This window comes from Hydra viridissima, unplaced genomic scaffold (genome assembly GCF_058129835.1).
Source record: "Hydra viridissima isolate aposymbiotic clone 2 unplaced genomic scaffold, HvirCarnegie_v1 scaffold_17, whole genome shotgun sequence".
Classification (NCBI taxonomy): Eukaryota; Metazoa; Cnidaria; class Hydrozoa; order Anthoathecata; family Hydridae; genus Hydra; species Hydra viridissima.
In genome coordinates, this window is record NW_028324316.1 from 1,695,661 (window position 1) to 1,708,519 (window position 12,859).

Below are 12,859 nucleotides of genomic sequence, written 5' to 3' on the forward strand. Positions count from 1 at the left end.
AGACAATGTTAGATAAATAATTCTTCTAGATTAGATTAAAACGTGAATTAAATTAATCGAAGTGACTTAATAACCGAAAAGAAAAGTTAGGAGAAATATTTATTTTAAAATTATCTCGGCGTTAAGCTTGGTAATGATTCTCTTTGTTATTTTTTTATTTTAAACTTCCTAAAGTTGTTGTCAGTATTTTCAGAGAAACCAGATGAAATATGCTTAAACGAATCAATAAATTATATTTATATTATTTATATACAGGCTAATTAAAATAAATAAAGCAAAAATTTCATCTCAAAAAAGATTTTAAGTATCACGACGTTGTTTGTACGACTGATCTATTAATTGTTTCATCATACTAACTTCTTCTTGTAGTTGTTGCTGGTTTCTTATCATTAATTGAATTGTTTGTTTTAGGGATGTGTTTTCATTTTGAAGAAGCTTCATGCAATGAAACGTTTGTAACTCTTTTAGGCGTCTTTCTTCGCGAGAACGTCGCGCTGCTTGGTTGTTTCTTTTTCTTCTCTCCCAATAATCGATTGTCTTCTTTTCATCAGGAACCAAATTACGCCTTTTTTTTCTTCCGAGAGGTCTTGGATCATACTTATACGAGCCATCGTTATCTTGCCCTAACATTATGTTTGGAATGTGAATAACTGTTTCAGGCAATGGAATACTTTTATTGTAAGATAAGTTCATTTGCGTTCTACTAGACGCAGGACTTGATGGAGGAGAATAAATTGCTCCATAGGAGCTCGTCGGTGATTCCCCTCCGTTGCAACTTGTTGATGACGATGGCGATGCTATACTTCCAACTAATGCTCCTTCGCATAAGAAATGCATATCTGTATTTTTTGTACTCTGACTTAAAACTAGTGGGTCTGATTTGTGTTCATCCATTAGAATTTTTAAAAAATCATCAATTTCATCTTCAATAACACCCATTTTTGCTTGACCGTTTAGCCAGGTATTTTCATCCTCTGGAGCCATTATTTTACAAGGATATAAACTATACTTTTATATTATATACTTTGTTTATTTCTTCCAGAACGTCAGCTTGCTACTGGATCATTTCTTTTAAACAGTCAGCTATTTATTCATCAGCGGAAATGCAGCTTTGACATAAATGAAATAATTATCTTTGTGACACACGCACTAATTGTTCATAAAGATGGTCACATATCTTACATAGCGACTAATACAATCAGCATTGTACAGAGAGCAATTAGATGGAAAACAGTTATTAGTAAGTAAACAGTAGAATCAATGATAAAAAGTAAATGTCCGGTTGCTGACAAGGACAAAAATATTTAGTAGTTATCTTTAGTATTGTAGCTATAATTACAATAATCTTGTTATCCCAATTCTCATTGTTTTTATCACCCTGATCATTCTCGTTATCCTCGTCACTTTTACCTTCATCAGCCTTATCATCTTCACACTCATAATCACTCTCATCATTATCTTCATGATCATTGTCATCATATAACTTCCGCTCATCCTCACACCTCTATTACACTCTTTTTCCTCATCTTTTTTTCTACATCATGTTAACCAGCACAATTAAAGCAACGAGGAAAAACTAAGCATTATCGTAGTAGCAATCTCACTCATCGAAAATATACTGATTATTGTCCTACCCAATATTATCATCCTAATCATCGCGAGAAAGTTGTGAACAACACTATCATAATTATTTATTAGTCAATAAAATATCAATAAAAATATGAACAAAAAAAAAAGACATTTAAACCGCATTTAACAACAAATTCACCAAACCCATGGTGTTTCAATATGCTTCTATTGTGGAAAATTATGACGTTTAATGCGTTATCAATTTTGTAATTATAAGATTACGTTGAGGTTTTTTTATACTTTAACTAACTTCCGATCTTTATCCGGTCGTTTGCATTAACCGTAGTTGATTAATGCAAAATTAAGACCAATGTTCAGAAAAAAAATCTGTATAAAGAAAATTTATTTTGAACATGTAATACTTGGAAAAAAATGTTAAACAAAGAGTTGAGGAAATTATAGCGATGAACGGTAAGTATAAAGAGTACTGACACTACAAAAATAAATCTATGTTTCTGAATAAACTAAGACTTTTTTTATGCTATGAATGTATGATAAATGAATGTATAATCTTCCATAAAGAAAACAGAGATTTTGGTGACCGTGTAAACCGTCTGATTAAGTAGAAGAGCGGTTTTCACTGTCGAAGTAGACAAGCAGTCTACTTGTCATTGCAGCTTTTAATGGGAAACCAAATCGTTCATAAACAACTAAAAAAAAAAAAAATGCTTATAATTTTCTTATTATTAATACAATAAGTAAAATTTTTAAAAAATAAGCTTATCATATTGAAGGGCGTATTCTGTGTTTATGTGCTTTCCCTTTTTGTTTTATATGAATTTTTTAATGGATAATTTTGCCGTGAATCTCTAATAATGGACAATGGTTGTAAGACAATTATTCTCTAGGACGTTGAGTCCCAGAAAATGCTCTTTATTTAAAAATTTTTTTGTTTCAAACAATTTTAAACTAAATTCAATTTCCTGCACTCTTCAGTAGTTGCTCAGGATGTTAGCGTCTGCAAACTTCCATTATTGTCCGAGGGTGGTCTAAGGCTAATGATTTAACTTTACATGTTTGTTGATTAAAAAAAGAATAGTTCTCATTAATATTTGGCTTTAACAAGAAATTCTTAACAAAAATAGTAAAATTATCAATAAATCTGAAAACCTAAAATAGATATTTTTGACTAACTGTTGATTCTCTAAATTCTTTAAAAAATTATTTAACATCTAATGTTTCTTATTCTGAAAAAATATATGATAATACTATTGTAAAAGTATTTTAGAAATTATTTGGAATGCATATGAATATGTTTTTTAATGTTTATGAACATGTAATTCTAAAAGACTTTTATTATTTACATTAATGAATCCCTTTACCTCCCAGAGATCAAAAATACTTTCTTTTTTGGGAACCTGTTTTCTTCTTCTTTAACCTTCTTTCACTATCTGTCCTTTCTTAACAGTCCCTCTACTTCTTTTTATTTTGTTATTTAAACTAAGCCCCCTGTACTCATGGTCTGAGTGGAAGTTGATTTCGATAACTTTTTCTGGAATGAAACTCAGACACCTTTTGCTTTGCAATGTGTAAATAAACCAAGTTAAAAAAAGTCACATTTTTGAGAAATTATGTTTAATATGAAATACCGCAGCCAAATTACTTAACTTGCAGATCATTTCTTATTATCACAATAGTAAAGAAAATTATTCTAAATAATTTTATAAAACTGTTGGAGAATTTTTATTTTCTATTATTTAAATGTACAAAGATGTAAGTAATTTTTCCAGGCTGCAGCTATTGTATTTATAACTCTATATTTAAAACCAATAAAAACTGTGGAAAAAATTTCAGAATATGGTCAAAATGATTTTCTTCTTTTTATGTGAACTTTAATTTTCTTCTTAAAACTTCAAACGATGAATATGTTCGGATTACTATTTTCGAGCTTAGTACATTTTAACTACGAATGCTACTATTTTAATATACGACCGATATGTTAAAATAGTAGCATTTGTAGTTAAAATGTACTATCCATAATAATAAAACGAAAGAAGAGAAACTTAAAAGAAGCGAAAATTTGTTTTTTAAATATAAACAGCTTCTTTTTTTTTTTTAAATTCCCTCTTCAACGGCTGTGTTTGAAAAGCTACTTGATGTCACTAAATCAAGGTGACAGCAGCATCACAAAAAAAGGTTAAGACAGTAATTCCAACTATTTTTGCATCATTTCTCATTTAACTTTCTTAAAAATCTTTAATCCCCAAATGAAACATAGGCAACCTTTTAATATTCTAAAATTTTAATTGCTCTCTAAAAGTTCAATTAACAATTAAAGATGCCCTACAACAACATATATATTTTTAGGTAATTAATATTTATATTAGTAGATGATTGTTTAGAAATGTTTCAGCCTTTTAATGTAATAAAAAAAAGATTTCAAAATGTCGTTTAGTGCAGACAAAAGTTTAAAAAAATAGTTTAAAGGAGTTATAATGTTTACTTTAATCGCAAACACCGAGGGGCGTTCACAAGAAAAATTACTAGAGGTGACAATACATAATGCAGTATTCACATTGAATTCGGAGCGAGACATTTGAAAACATGAAAGCTGAACGTCACTTTATAGTTTGCTTGAATCGCTTGAAATCTTTTATTAGGAAAGAAATGGCCAGCGCAGTTTCAAAGACCTACGTTTGCTCAGCGTTAACGCTTTACGTTTTTAAACGTAAAGCGTTAAAGCTGAGCAAGGCAATGGGTTAAAAAAAATTCCTCTCAATAATTTATGACCTTATGCACTTTAAAAATCAAAAATATTTTGATGTGTTTGAAATTATTTTTTCACTTCTTTTCTGGCTCCTTTTTCATAAGTTCAGAATTAAAAAATCGAGATTTTAATTCTTTTAACCCAACCTAGCAGTTAATTAACCTTTAGTTAAATCTCAGACTTTAATCTAGAAAAGTGAATTATAATACAATTTTACAGTTGTATAAGAAAACGCAATCCAACCTCGTATTATATCCTGGAAAATGGCGAGTTTTTAGGAAGAAAATCTGATTATATATAATGAAAGGCTGTCGGAGAAATGAGTCAAAGCTATTTTTATTATAGGAAATAGGCCTTGGTATTGGCTGATCGTAAAATTAATTATCAAAGATAAATTGTTTCAGCTCAATATTGTGCAATTTTACACAATATCAGTTATGTGATGGTAAGCAATTTTGTGCTCCTTAAGATTAGAAAAAAATCAAAAATCTCAAAAAAAGAAAACTCATTTTGTGTTAAAAGCTCCATTATAGATCATTTATACGGAGAACCGTTTTTAGAAGCCCCCATGTACATACCAATCCCATTTCCACTCGTTTAGAATGGAAACATTCACAAATAACCTTTTCAAACCGTGATTTGGGGAAGGGAGACTATTCTTAAAAAATTTCTCAAAAAACCTTCCATTGAAACAAAAAAACTTACTACTGAATCAAAAAGAAAGTTCTCATTTCACGACAACATTGCAGACAATTAACTATTTTTTTTAAAAAAAAGATCGTTAAATCTTTTACTATTATCACATCAGAGAACTGCAGCTGAAAGAAAAAAAAAATCATTTACTTTTCTTACTCTTCACTTTATTCTTTAACCTTTAAAGGTTAGAAAAAAATTTATCACTTACCATAAAAAGTTCAGAAAAAAATTTTAAGGTTATTTTATCATTTGAGGAAACTTTTGATCTAACACATTGATAATGGTATAAGAAAATTGGTATTGGTCAGCACAATCGCTAGATTTAAATCCAATAGAAAATTTATGAAAATAATATTGGAAATAAATTTTCTTCAACCACACATCCTCACACTTTAACTTATCAACATGTCAAAAATTGGTCAACAGCATGCCCAAAAGACTTATTGAAGTTTAAAAAAAAAAAAGGACATGCAATAAAATATTAACTAATTGTTGTAGGTAGGCAATAATGTACCTTTTGCAAAGAAAAAAAAAATTGTTTCTGTTCTTTTATTTATTTTAACTATTTGTTATATAAACATTGACTTTTCTTGATTTTTCTCATTATAAACACAAACTAACCATTTCTATTATTTTTTCCACCAAATTTCCAGCTACTTTAAAAATAATTGTTGGTTACACAAGAGAAATCAAAAAGAACTTAGTAATTTTTTTAAAGATATATGTATTAACACTAAAAATTATAAAAATAAAATTTTTTGTAAATTATCATCAATTGCTGAGAATAAAATATATTTTTCTAAATGTGTAGGTCATACTTTTCCTGAAAATCTTCAACTATCTGCAACACGAATTGTTTATGTTCTGAATTGCGAGTTGTGGCAATCTAAGTTTAACTATAGTTTAACTTTTAAAACAACTAGCAAACTACAAATATTTGGCTAAAAGATGTTTTGCGATTTTGCCGAGAAACCAAATCACATCTTAACGAATTCAACAATGTATACCCGAGTCCAGGGCCTTCGAGAGCGTCAATGGCGCCCGGGTCAAAATTGGAGAATGGCGCCCCTTTTCAAGCCAAGAAATTTCAAAATTTAAAGCTTTGATGTTTACGATGGGTCGTCCGGCGGCCATTCAAGTTTGGCGCCCGGGTCAACTTGCCCCCCCCCCCCCCCTTTTGAAGGCCCTGCCAAAGTCTACGGTCAAATCATAAAACTTAAAAGTACTCAGGTGATTTAAGGCCAGTCCAAATTTTTATGGTAGTTCGTCCTACCTTCTACAACTCCTTTTTAAAAAAAACTGTTTTTGAAAATTTGTTGTCTAAGCTGAATAATACTTAGCAAAAGTTGGGCTAAGTTGAAAAAAATATTATTGACAAAAATATAGTGGATGACGCATATTGTCCTTAAACTTAAAGATGAATGTTTCAAAAAATAAGGGTTTAAATTGTTATGCAAAACTTTTCTAGTTATCTACAAGCTAAAAGACATCGATATTGAATTATATTGTTTTTTCATACTTTGATTCAGAAGGTAGGGTAGAAAATCCGACATTTAATAATTTCTTTCAACGACGTACAATGAAGTGTCGAGAACTCGGTAATACTTAGCAATTTTGTTTTGAAAGGCTTTTTGATGACCGCATAAACAGAATGGTTTCTGTCGGTGGAAGTTATTCGTAATAAACAAAATAGAGCGTGTGGTCACCATATATACATATAAATATCTATATTTATATGTATATAGAGTGTTAATACAATTTATTATTCTTAAATGGTATTTAGAATTAAATAAATTTGTTTAATAAGTTTGCTCATTTGTTTTTATAATTTTTTAAAAGGCACTTATTTTTATGTCTGCATTTAGAAATAAGTTCAGTTTTTTTTATTTAGTAAATTTTCTTGATCTAAATAAGTAATAATTTCAAACTTTTTTGTTAACAAAACATACATTTTTGAGATATGTTATTATAGGTAGGCACAGTTTTTAGAATAGACCAGTTTAATTTAAAGTTAATATTTTTTCCTTTTAGTTGCCAAATGTATTTTGACAGCATAGTCTCTTTTGAGTACTTTTCATGATTTTTTTTAATTTTTTAATGTACTTGATGGAACTTCCTGGTCAGAGAAATCAATTACTATTTTACAATGCTTACTATATAACTAAAAAAAAATTATTTACAAGTATATTTTATAATTATATAGAAATGTGATTTATTTTACTATAGGAGGATGGATCCTGCTTAAATACAACACATTGAAATTTGACTGATAGCATGTTTAATTTGTATAGTAAAGATAAATAAAACTGGAGAAAATAAAGAAAAAGAAAATGTTTATTTAACAAGAATGAAAATATCGCGAGAAAGAAAAAGATCTAGGTTGAAAATAAATTAATTAATAAAATCAGCAGTAGTCTTTAGTAGACTGTTGACACAACGAATTTAACCGATTTGTTTGGAAGAAATAGAAATCGATTTATTAAATTCTTTTGTAGTAAAATTATTATTTGAAATACATTATAAATCAATGACAACAAATGCATGGTCATTAGTTGAATTAACAAATAATTTACATAAATTTATTAAAAGCAGCTAAATAAGTTTAAAGATTATGGCAATTTTTGAATGTTTATATACATAAAACTCATTTCAATGAAGTTAAATAAAAATCTGATTCCCTTTTACTCTCACACAAGAAAAACCAGTTATAGAATTCTTTTAAGAAGCATATTCACGTCATAAGTTTTTAAAAAAGTAACAAAATTACAAACAGTTATGAATTTTCCAATCTGGCACTAAGATTCTGAACTTTACTGGTAAGTCTCTTAAAATCTGGCTTCAAGCTTGTAGTTGCTGTTCTAAGTAATTCTGACAAATGCTCAGTGGTTAGATTTGCACGATACTTTGATTTGAAAAATTTCATAGTGGAAAATAAAGATTCACATGTGTATGTTGAACCAAAAATTGAAATAAATTTTATGCTAATCTTTTTCAGTAGGGGATACTTAACCTCAGGCACTATCTTTTAAAATTCCAATAAAGTTAGTGTTTTATGCAGCATCAGAAGATTTTGATCTTCTTGGAGATCTAATAGTTCTGTTTCAAATTGAGATACTTCTTCAACTATGTTTGATGGAATTGGACAACCATCACCAATAATATCAATTAAAAAAGGATTTATTATAAATCCTAAAGATGATTTAAGTGCATGCAAATCTATAAACATTTTTTGAAAGTCTTCTAGTAAATTCTGTAATTTTTCCCTGTATGATTCAATCTTATGGTCATCATACTGAATTGAAGGATTAGAAATAATCATCTTCTTCATTTGAGGAATATGGTTAAAGGTTTTTAAAGTAAGATCTCTCTGAAAAAGGGTAATTTTTTTTTGAAAACTAAAAATAGTCTGAGCAAGATCAGATATAATTTTTTCTTTTCCCTGAAGAGATAAATTCAGACTTTGTAAATATTGCATTATATCAGTCAAAAACAAAAGGTCTTGCAAAAAGTTCATATCATCAAGAATTTCAAAAGTCTTTTTCTTTTCAATCAAAAAAGATTTAATTGGTTCTAATAATTCTACGAACTTATGTAAAGCATCACTACTTGAAAGCCACTGTACAGCACAGTAAAATGATAGGTCATTTGGTTTGTCAGCAAGATCCAATTCATCAATAAAGTTTTTAAACTGTCTGTGATTTTTAGCTTTTGATCGAATGTAATTTACAATTTCTGTCACTGATTTTAGAACGATTGAAAAATTAAAATGTTTTGCTACGAAATATTCTCGATGAATCAAACAATGAACTGAAATGAACTCTGGATACTTAGGATCACTTTTTAATAAACCAATAAGTCCAACATGTTTGCCAACTATTGCTGGTGCACCATCTGTAGTAACACTAACAAGTTTGTTGATAGGTGCATTGGCTTTAAGTAGAACTGTTTCAAGAGCTTCCTTTACATCAACTCCACGAGTTGTATCTTTTAGCTCAACCAAATCTAGTAATTCTTCTTTCACAATTACATCTGATGTTACATACCTAACAAATACTGCCATTTGAGATTTATCTTGAACATCTGTTGATTCATCCAGAGCTAAACAAAATGCTTCACAGTTTTTTAAGTCATTCAACAATTGCTGCTCAATATCAGCACTTATCTCAGATATTCTTCTTTCAATTGAATGTCGAGAAATAGGAATCTGTGAAATTAACCTTTGGATTTTGCTATTTTTAGGATCTAAAACTAAGAGGACATCTGAAATATTTTGCTTTACAAATTCTCCATCAGAGTAAGAATGTTTTACTCTTGCAATGTTCCATGCTATAACAAAACTTGCTTCTGTAGAAATAGTTGATTCTTTTCTGAAAGATGAGGCATTAATTTGATTGTTTATTATTGTTTTGAGTAATTCAATTTTATTTTTCCTGTAATCTGAATTTAATGGATATTCCTTGGAAAAATTTATATGTTTAGTTTCATAGTGGCGTTTAATATTCCCTGACTTGTTGTGAGCAAGTTCTTTATTACAAATTAAACATATCGGTTTATTTTCTTTTTCAATAAATGCAAATTTTTCTGTCCAATCTTCATTAAATATTCTTTTCTCGTCATCAATTTTTCTTTTCTTACTGTTGTAGCGAAGTGGATTATTGTTAGTATTTACTTTGTCCATTTCAAAAAAGTAAGTTTTGCGATTAAGTAAAGTTAATACGAAAAGAGTCGAAATGAAATTGAAGAGCGTTTTTTCAAAAGGGATATAAGTCCATTTTTGCTGAAATCGAGTTTTTTTTACTTTTGGATTCTATAGTGTAAATGGAACAAATCTAACTATAATAACATGGATAGAAAATTATTTATCCACTTTACTTTCAATATTAAAATCACCAAGTTTTTTCAAAAGGGCATAAGTCCCAGCATTAGAAAAAAGTATAGCAAAAACTTAAGTTCACGCTTGCGCAGTAGCAACTTCCGTAACAAATTTTATCTAAAAATGGTATCTAAAATAATAGATTCAGAACTGGAAATATTTTCTTACTCTCTAACCCCTGGACATGGTCGGAAAAGATCGAAAATAAGCAAAACAGGAGAGAAAAAACGCCAGAGATATTCATCTCTTGGAAAATTACCTGTCATAGCTTGTAGGCACAACAACAAAAGATGTAAAGCAGGCAATCTTGGCAACCTGGATATTGTTGGTGAGCTCAGTTGTATTACACTAGCCACTTTTGTTAGTTCAGAATTATTATAGTTAGCTATGAGTTTCAATCTATACTATGAATTTAAAATACAAATAATTCTTTATTATATCAATCTTGACATACCAAAATTTTTTTTAGGTTTTTTCCAGAAGCTGTACAATGAAGAATTAAAAGTTAAACAGGATAATTTTCTTCTGAAGTTTGTTAAATTAACTCAAGTTAAAAGACACAGGCCAAGGAATGAATATTTTTGTTTGAGAAAACATTCAATAAACTACAGTATTGCTGACAGAAGTTGTAAAACAGTTCCAGTTTGTAAAAAAACATTTCTTTCCATAACATGTGTTGGAATAAAAAGATTGCATAATCTTATAAAATATTACTATAAAAATGGGTGTCTGAGACCTGAAAAACGCAGAGGATTTAGACAAACGATAGGTGATAAAGAAATCACCAATTCAATAGTGAATTTTATAAGTCAATATAAAGGTTGTGTTTCACACTATGGGAGAGGGAAAAGTGTTAGAGTCTACCTTTCACCTGAATTAAATGTTGTAAAGTTATGGAGAAACTGGAAACTTCATAGAAACCAAGAAAATATGGGTATTTCATCACTTTCTAAATTTAAAAACATTTTTTACACAAAGTTTAATGTTGGATTTGGAAACCCAAGAACAGATATCTGTTCTTTTTGTGAATCACAAAAGAAGTTGATAAGAAAAACATTTGATACAAAGTTAAAGGGAGAAGAGTTTGCTAAATATCGTCTGCACAAATTAAGAGCAAAAAAATTCTACTCTCTTATGAAAGAGAAAAATGAAAATGTCATTAAAGTGTGCTTTGACATGCAACAAAACCAACCACTTCCTAAATTAAGTGTTAGTGAAGTATTTTATGCTCGACAAATTTGGCTCTATAATTTAACATTTGTTCGACATGATCAAATAGTACAAAACAAAGATAACATTTTTATTTATACCTGGTTGGAAACTCAGAGTGGTAGAGGATCTAATGAAGTTTCTTCAGCCCTGGTTCACTATTTGTCTAAGTTGGAAAAAGATTTAATTACAGAAAGAGGAGCTAAAGTGAAATTAGATCTACATTTATTTTCTGATGCTTGTTCATCACAGAACAAAAACTTTGTTGTTTTGTGTTGTTTGAAAAACTTTGTGGAAACGAGTGTTATGTTTAATGCTGTTAAACATTTTTTTCCAATCAGGGGTCATAGTTTTTTACCTCCTGATCGAGTTTTTGGGCGTATAGAAAAAGTGGTACGCAAAAAAGAAACCATTCTTTCTCCTCTGGAATATTACAAAATATTTTCAGAGCATGGAGCAGTGCAAAAACTAGGAGAAGATTGGTTTCTTAAAGATTACCAAAAAATGGCTAAACAGATTCTTAAAAAAAAAAAAGCCATTTCCAATGAGAGATCAGAAAATTATAATTTACTCTCAAAAGAAAATCGAAGTGCAAAGTGCATATTCTGCAGAGCCTTGTCTAGTTAGTTCTTTATTAAAAAAAGGACAGTTATTTGCAAAAATGACTGAAGCAATACCAAGACCATTAGAAAACAAAGTCAAAAAGGAAAAGAAAGCAGATGTAAAAAAGTTAATGGCTTTCTTTGAGGTACCATATGATGCAAAAGACTTCTATGCCTGTATTCTTGATGGTATTGAGGGAGTAATGCAGAATGATGTTGATGAGTTTGATGAAAATGAACCGTTTGTTTAAACTTAATAAAATAATTTTACTAAACTTTTGTTTTGTTTTTTTGTATTATAAAATGTTCTCTATTGTTGTCTTAAAATGAGATTGTCTAAAAATATGTACTAAAAGAATATAATATTAAATCCATTCAAATAATTTTTTGTCCCAAACATTAAGGGTTCATACATTAATGACGTCTCTGCTGAAAGGGGTACTAATGACGTCTCTGCTGAAGGGAGTATCAGTAAATTAATTCAGATGGTAATTATTGGTAAAATTTTGAATTAAAACAAAAATGTTTAATTAAACAATTTAATTATATCATAGGCATCTTTAATTCCTTAAAAACTCTTTAACCAATGTTTGATTAACTCAATTTAGTATTTTTATGAAAATAAAAAAACTGATCTGCAGCATGCTTTGAACTGGTATGGCTGAAAACCATCGAAAAACGTTTAAAATATTTTCGCTTTTCAAATCTCCATTAAACATATTTCTGGCATGAAACAACAGTTTTTTATTTTTTAAACAGCGTACGTATGAATTTTAAATTTTTACAAAAAAAGAAAAATCACAGAGAGGGTCTTCACTTATCATGTAACAAGGGATGAGGTGGTCAAAATATTAGGTGTGTTTTAAGAACTTACGTTACAAATTTGTAAGTCCATCCAAATAAACTTAATTCGCAAACAATTTAAAACATAACTTTGTCACAAATACTTATTTTTCTCTAAAAAAATGTGGACTTATGCCCTTTTTGAAAAACTTCTTACATTTTAACCCGTTATAAGTATACTTCAAAAAAAGAAAAATTTTAATTGTAAAATTATTTTTATGAAAATCACAATAAACTACCGCTTACAAAAAGAAAAATTTTTATTTGTTGAAAGTTTAAATAGATTATTAATTTTTTTTA

General features: G+C 28.9%; 3 protein-coding genes across 4 annotated transcripts; 1 reads left to right on the plus strand and 2 right to left on the minus strand.

Moving 5' to 3' along the window:
- Positions 1 to 213: 213 nt before the first annotated feature.
- On the minus strand, positions 214 to 1,727 carry LOC149876998 (uncharacterized). The gene has a single exon (XM_090074635.1). The coding sequence runs from the start codon at positions 982 to 984 to the stop codon at positions 301 to 303; it is 684 nt and encodes a 227-aa protein (XP_089930761.1). The 5' UTR covers positions 985 to 1,727; the 3' UTR covers positions 214 to 300.
- LOC149876999 (general transcription factor II-I repeat domain-containing protein 2-like) lies at positions 1,238 to 9,710 on the minus strand. The gene is made up of 3 exons (XM_090074496.1): positions 9,668 to 9,710; positions 8,148 to 9,556; positions 1,238 to 1,504 (listed from the first exon to the last, which is right to left on the minus strand). The coding sequence occupies exons 1-3, from the start codon at positions 9,708 to 9,710 to the stop codon at positions 1,238 to 1,240; spliced, it is 1,719 nt and encodes a 572-aa protein (XP_089930622.1).
- A 63-nt stretch (positions 9,711 to 9,773) lies between these two features.
- Positions 9,774 to 12,514, plus strand: LOC149877000 (uncharacterized). Of its 2 annotated transcripts, XR_016448419.1 has the most exons (3): positions 9,774 to 10,233; positions 10,375 to 12,323; positions 12,457 to 12,514. XR_016448419.1 is itself a non-coding variant. In XM_090074742.1 (2 exons), the coding sequence occupies exons 1-2, from the start codon at positions 9,876 to 9,878 to the stop codon at positions 11,739 to 11,741; spliced, it is 1,725 nt and encodes a 574-aa protein (XP_089930868.1). In that variant the 5' UTR covers positions 9,774 to 9,875; the 3' UTR covers positions 11,742 to 12,514. The 2 variants fall into 2 exon arrangements, 1 of the variants encoding a protein (XP_089930868.1); XM_090074742.1 differs by having other exon boundaries at positions 10,375 to 12,514.
- Positions 12,515 to 12,859: the final 345 nt, after the last annotated feature.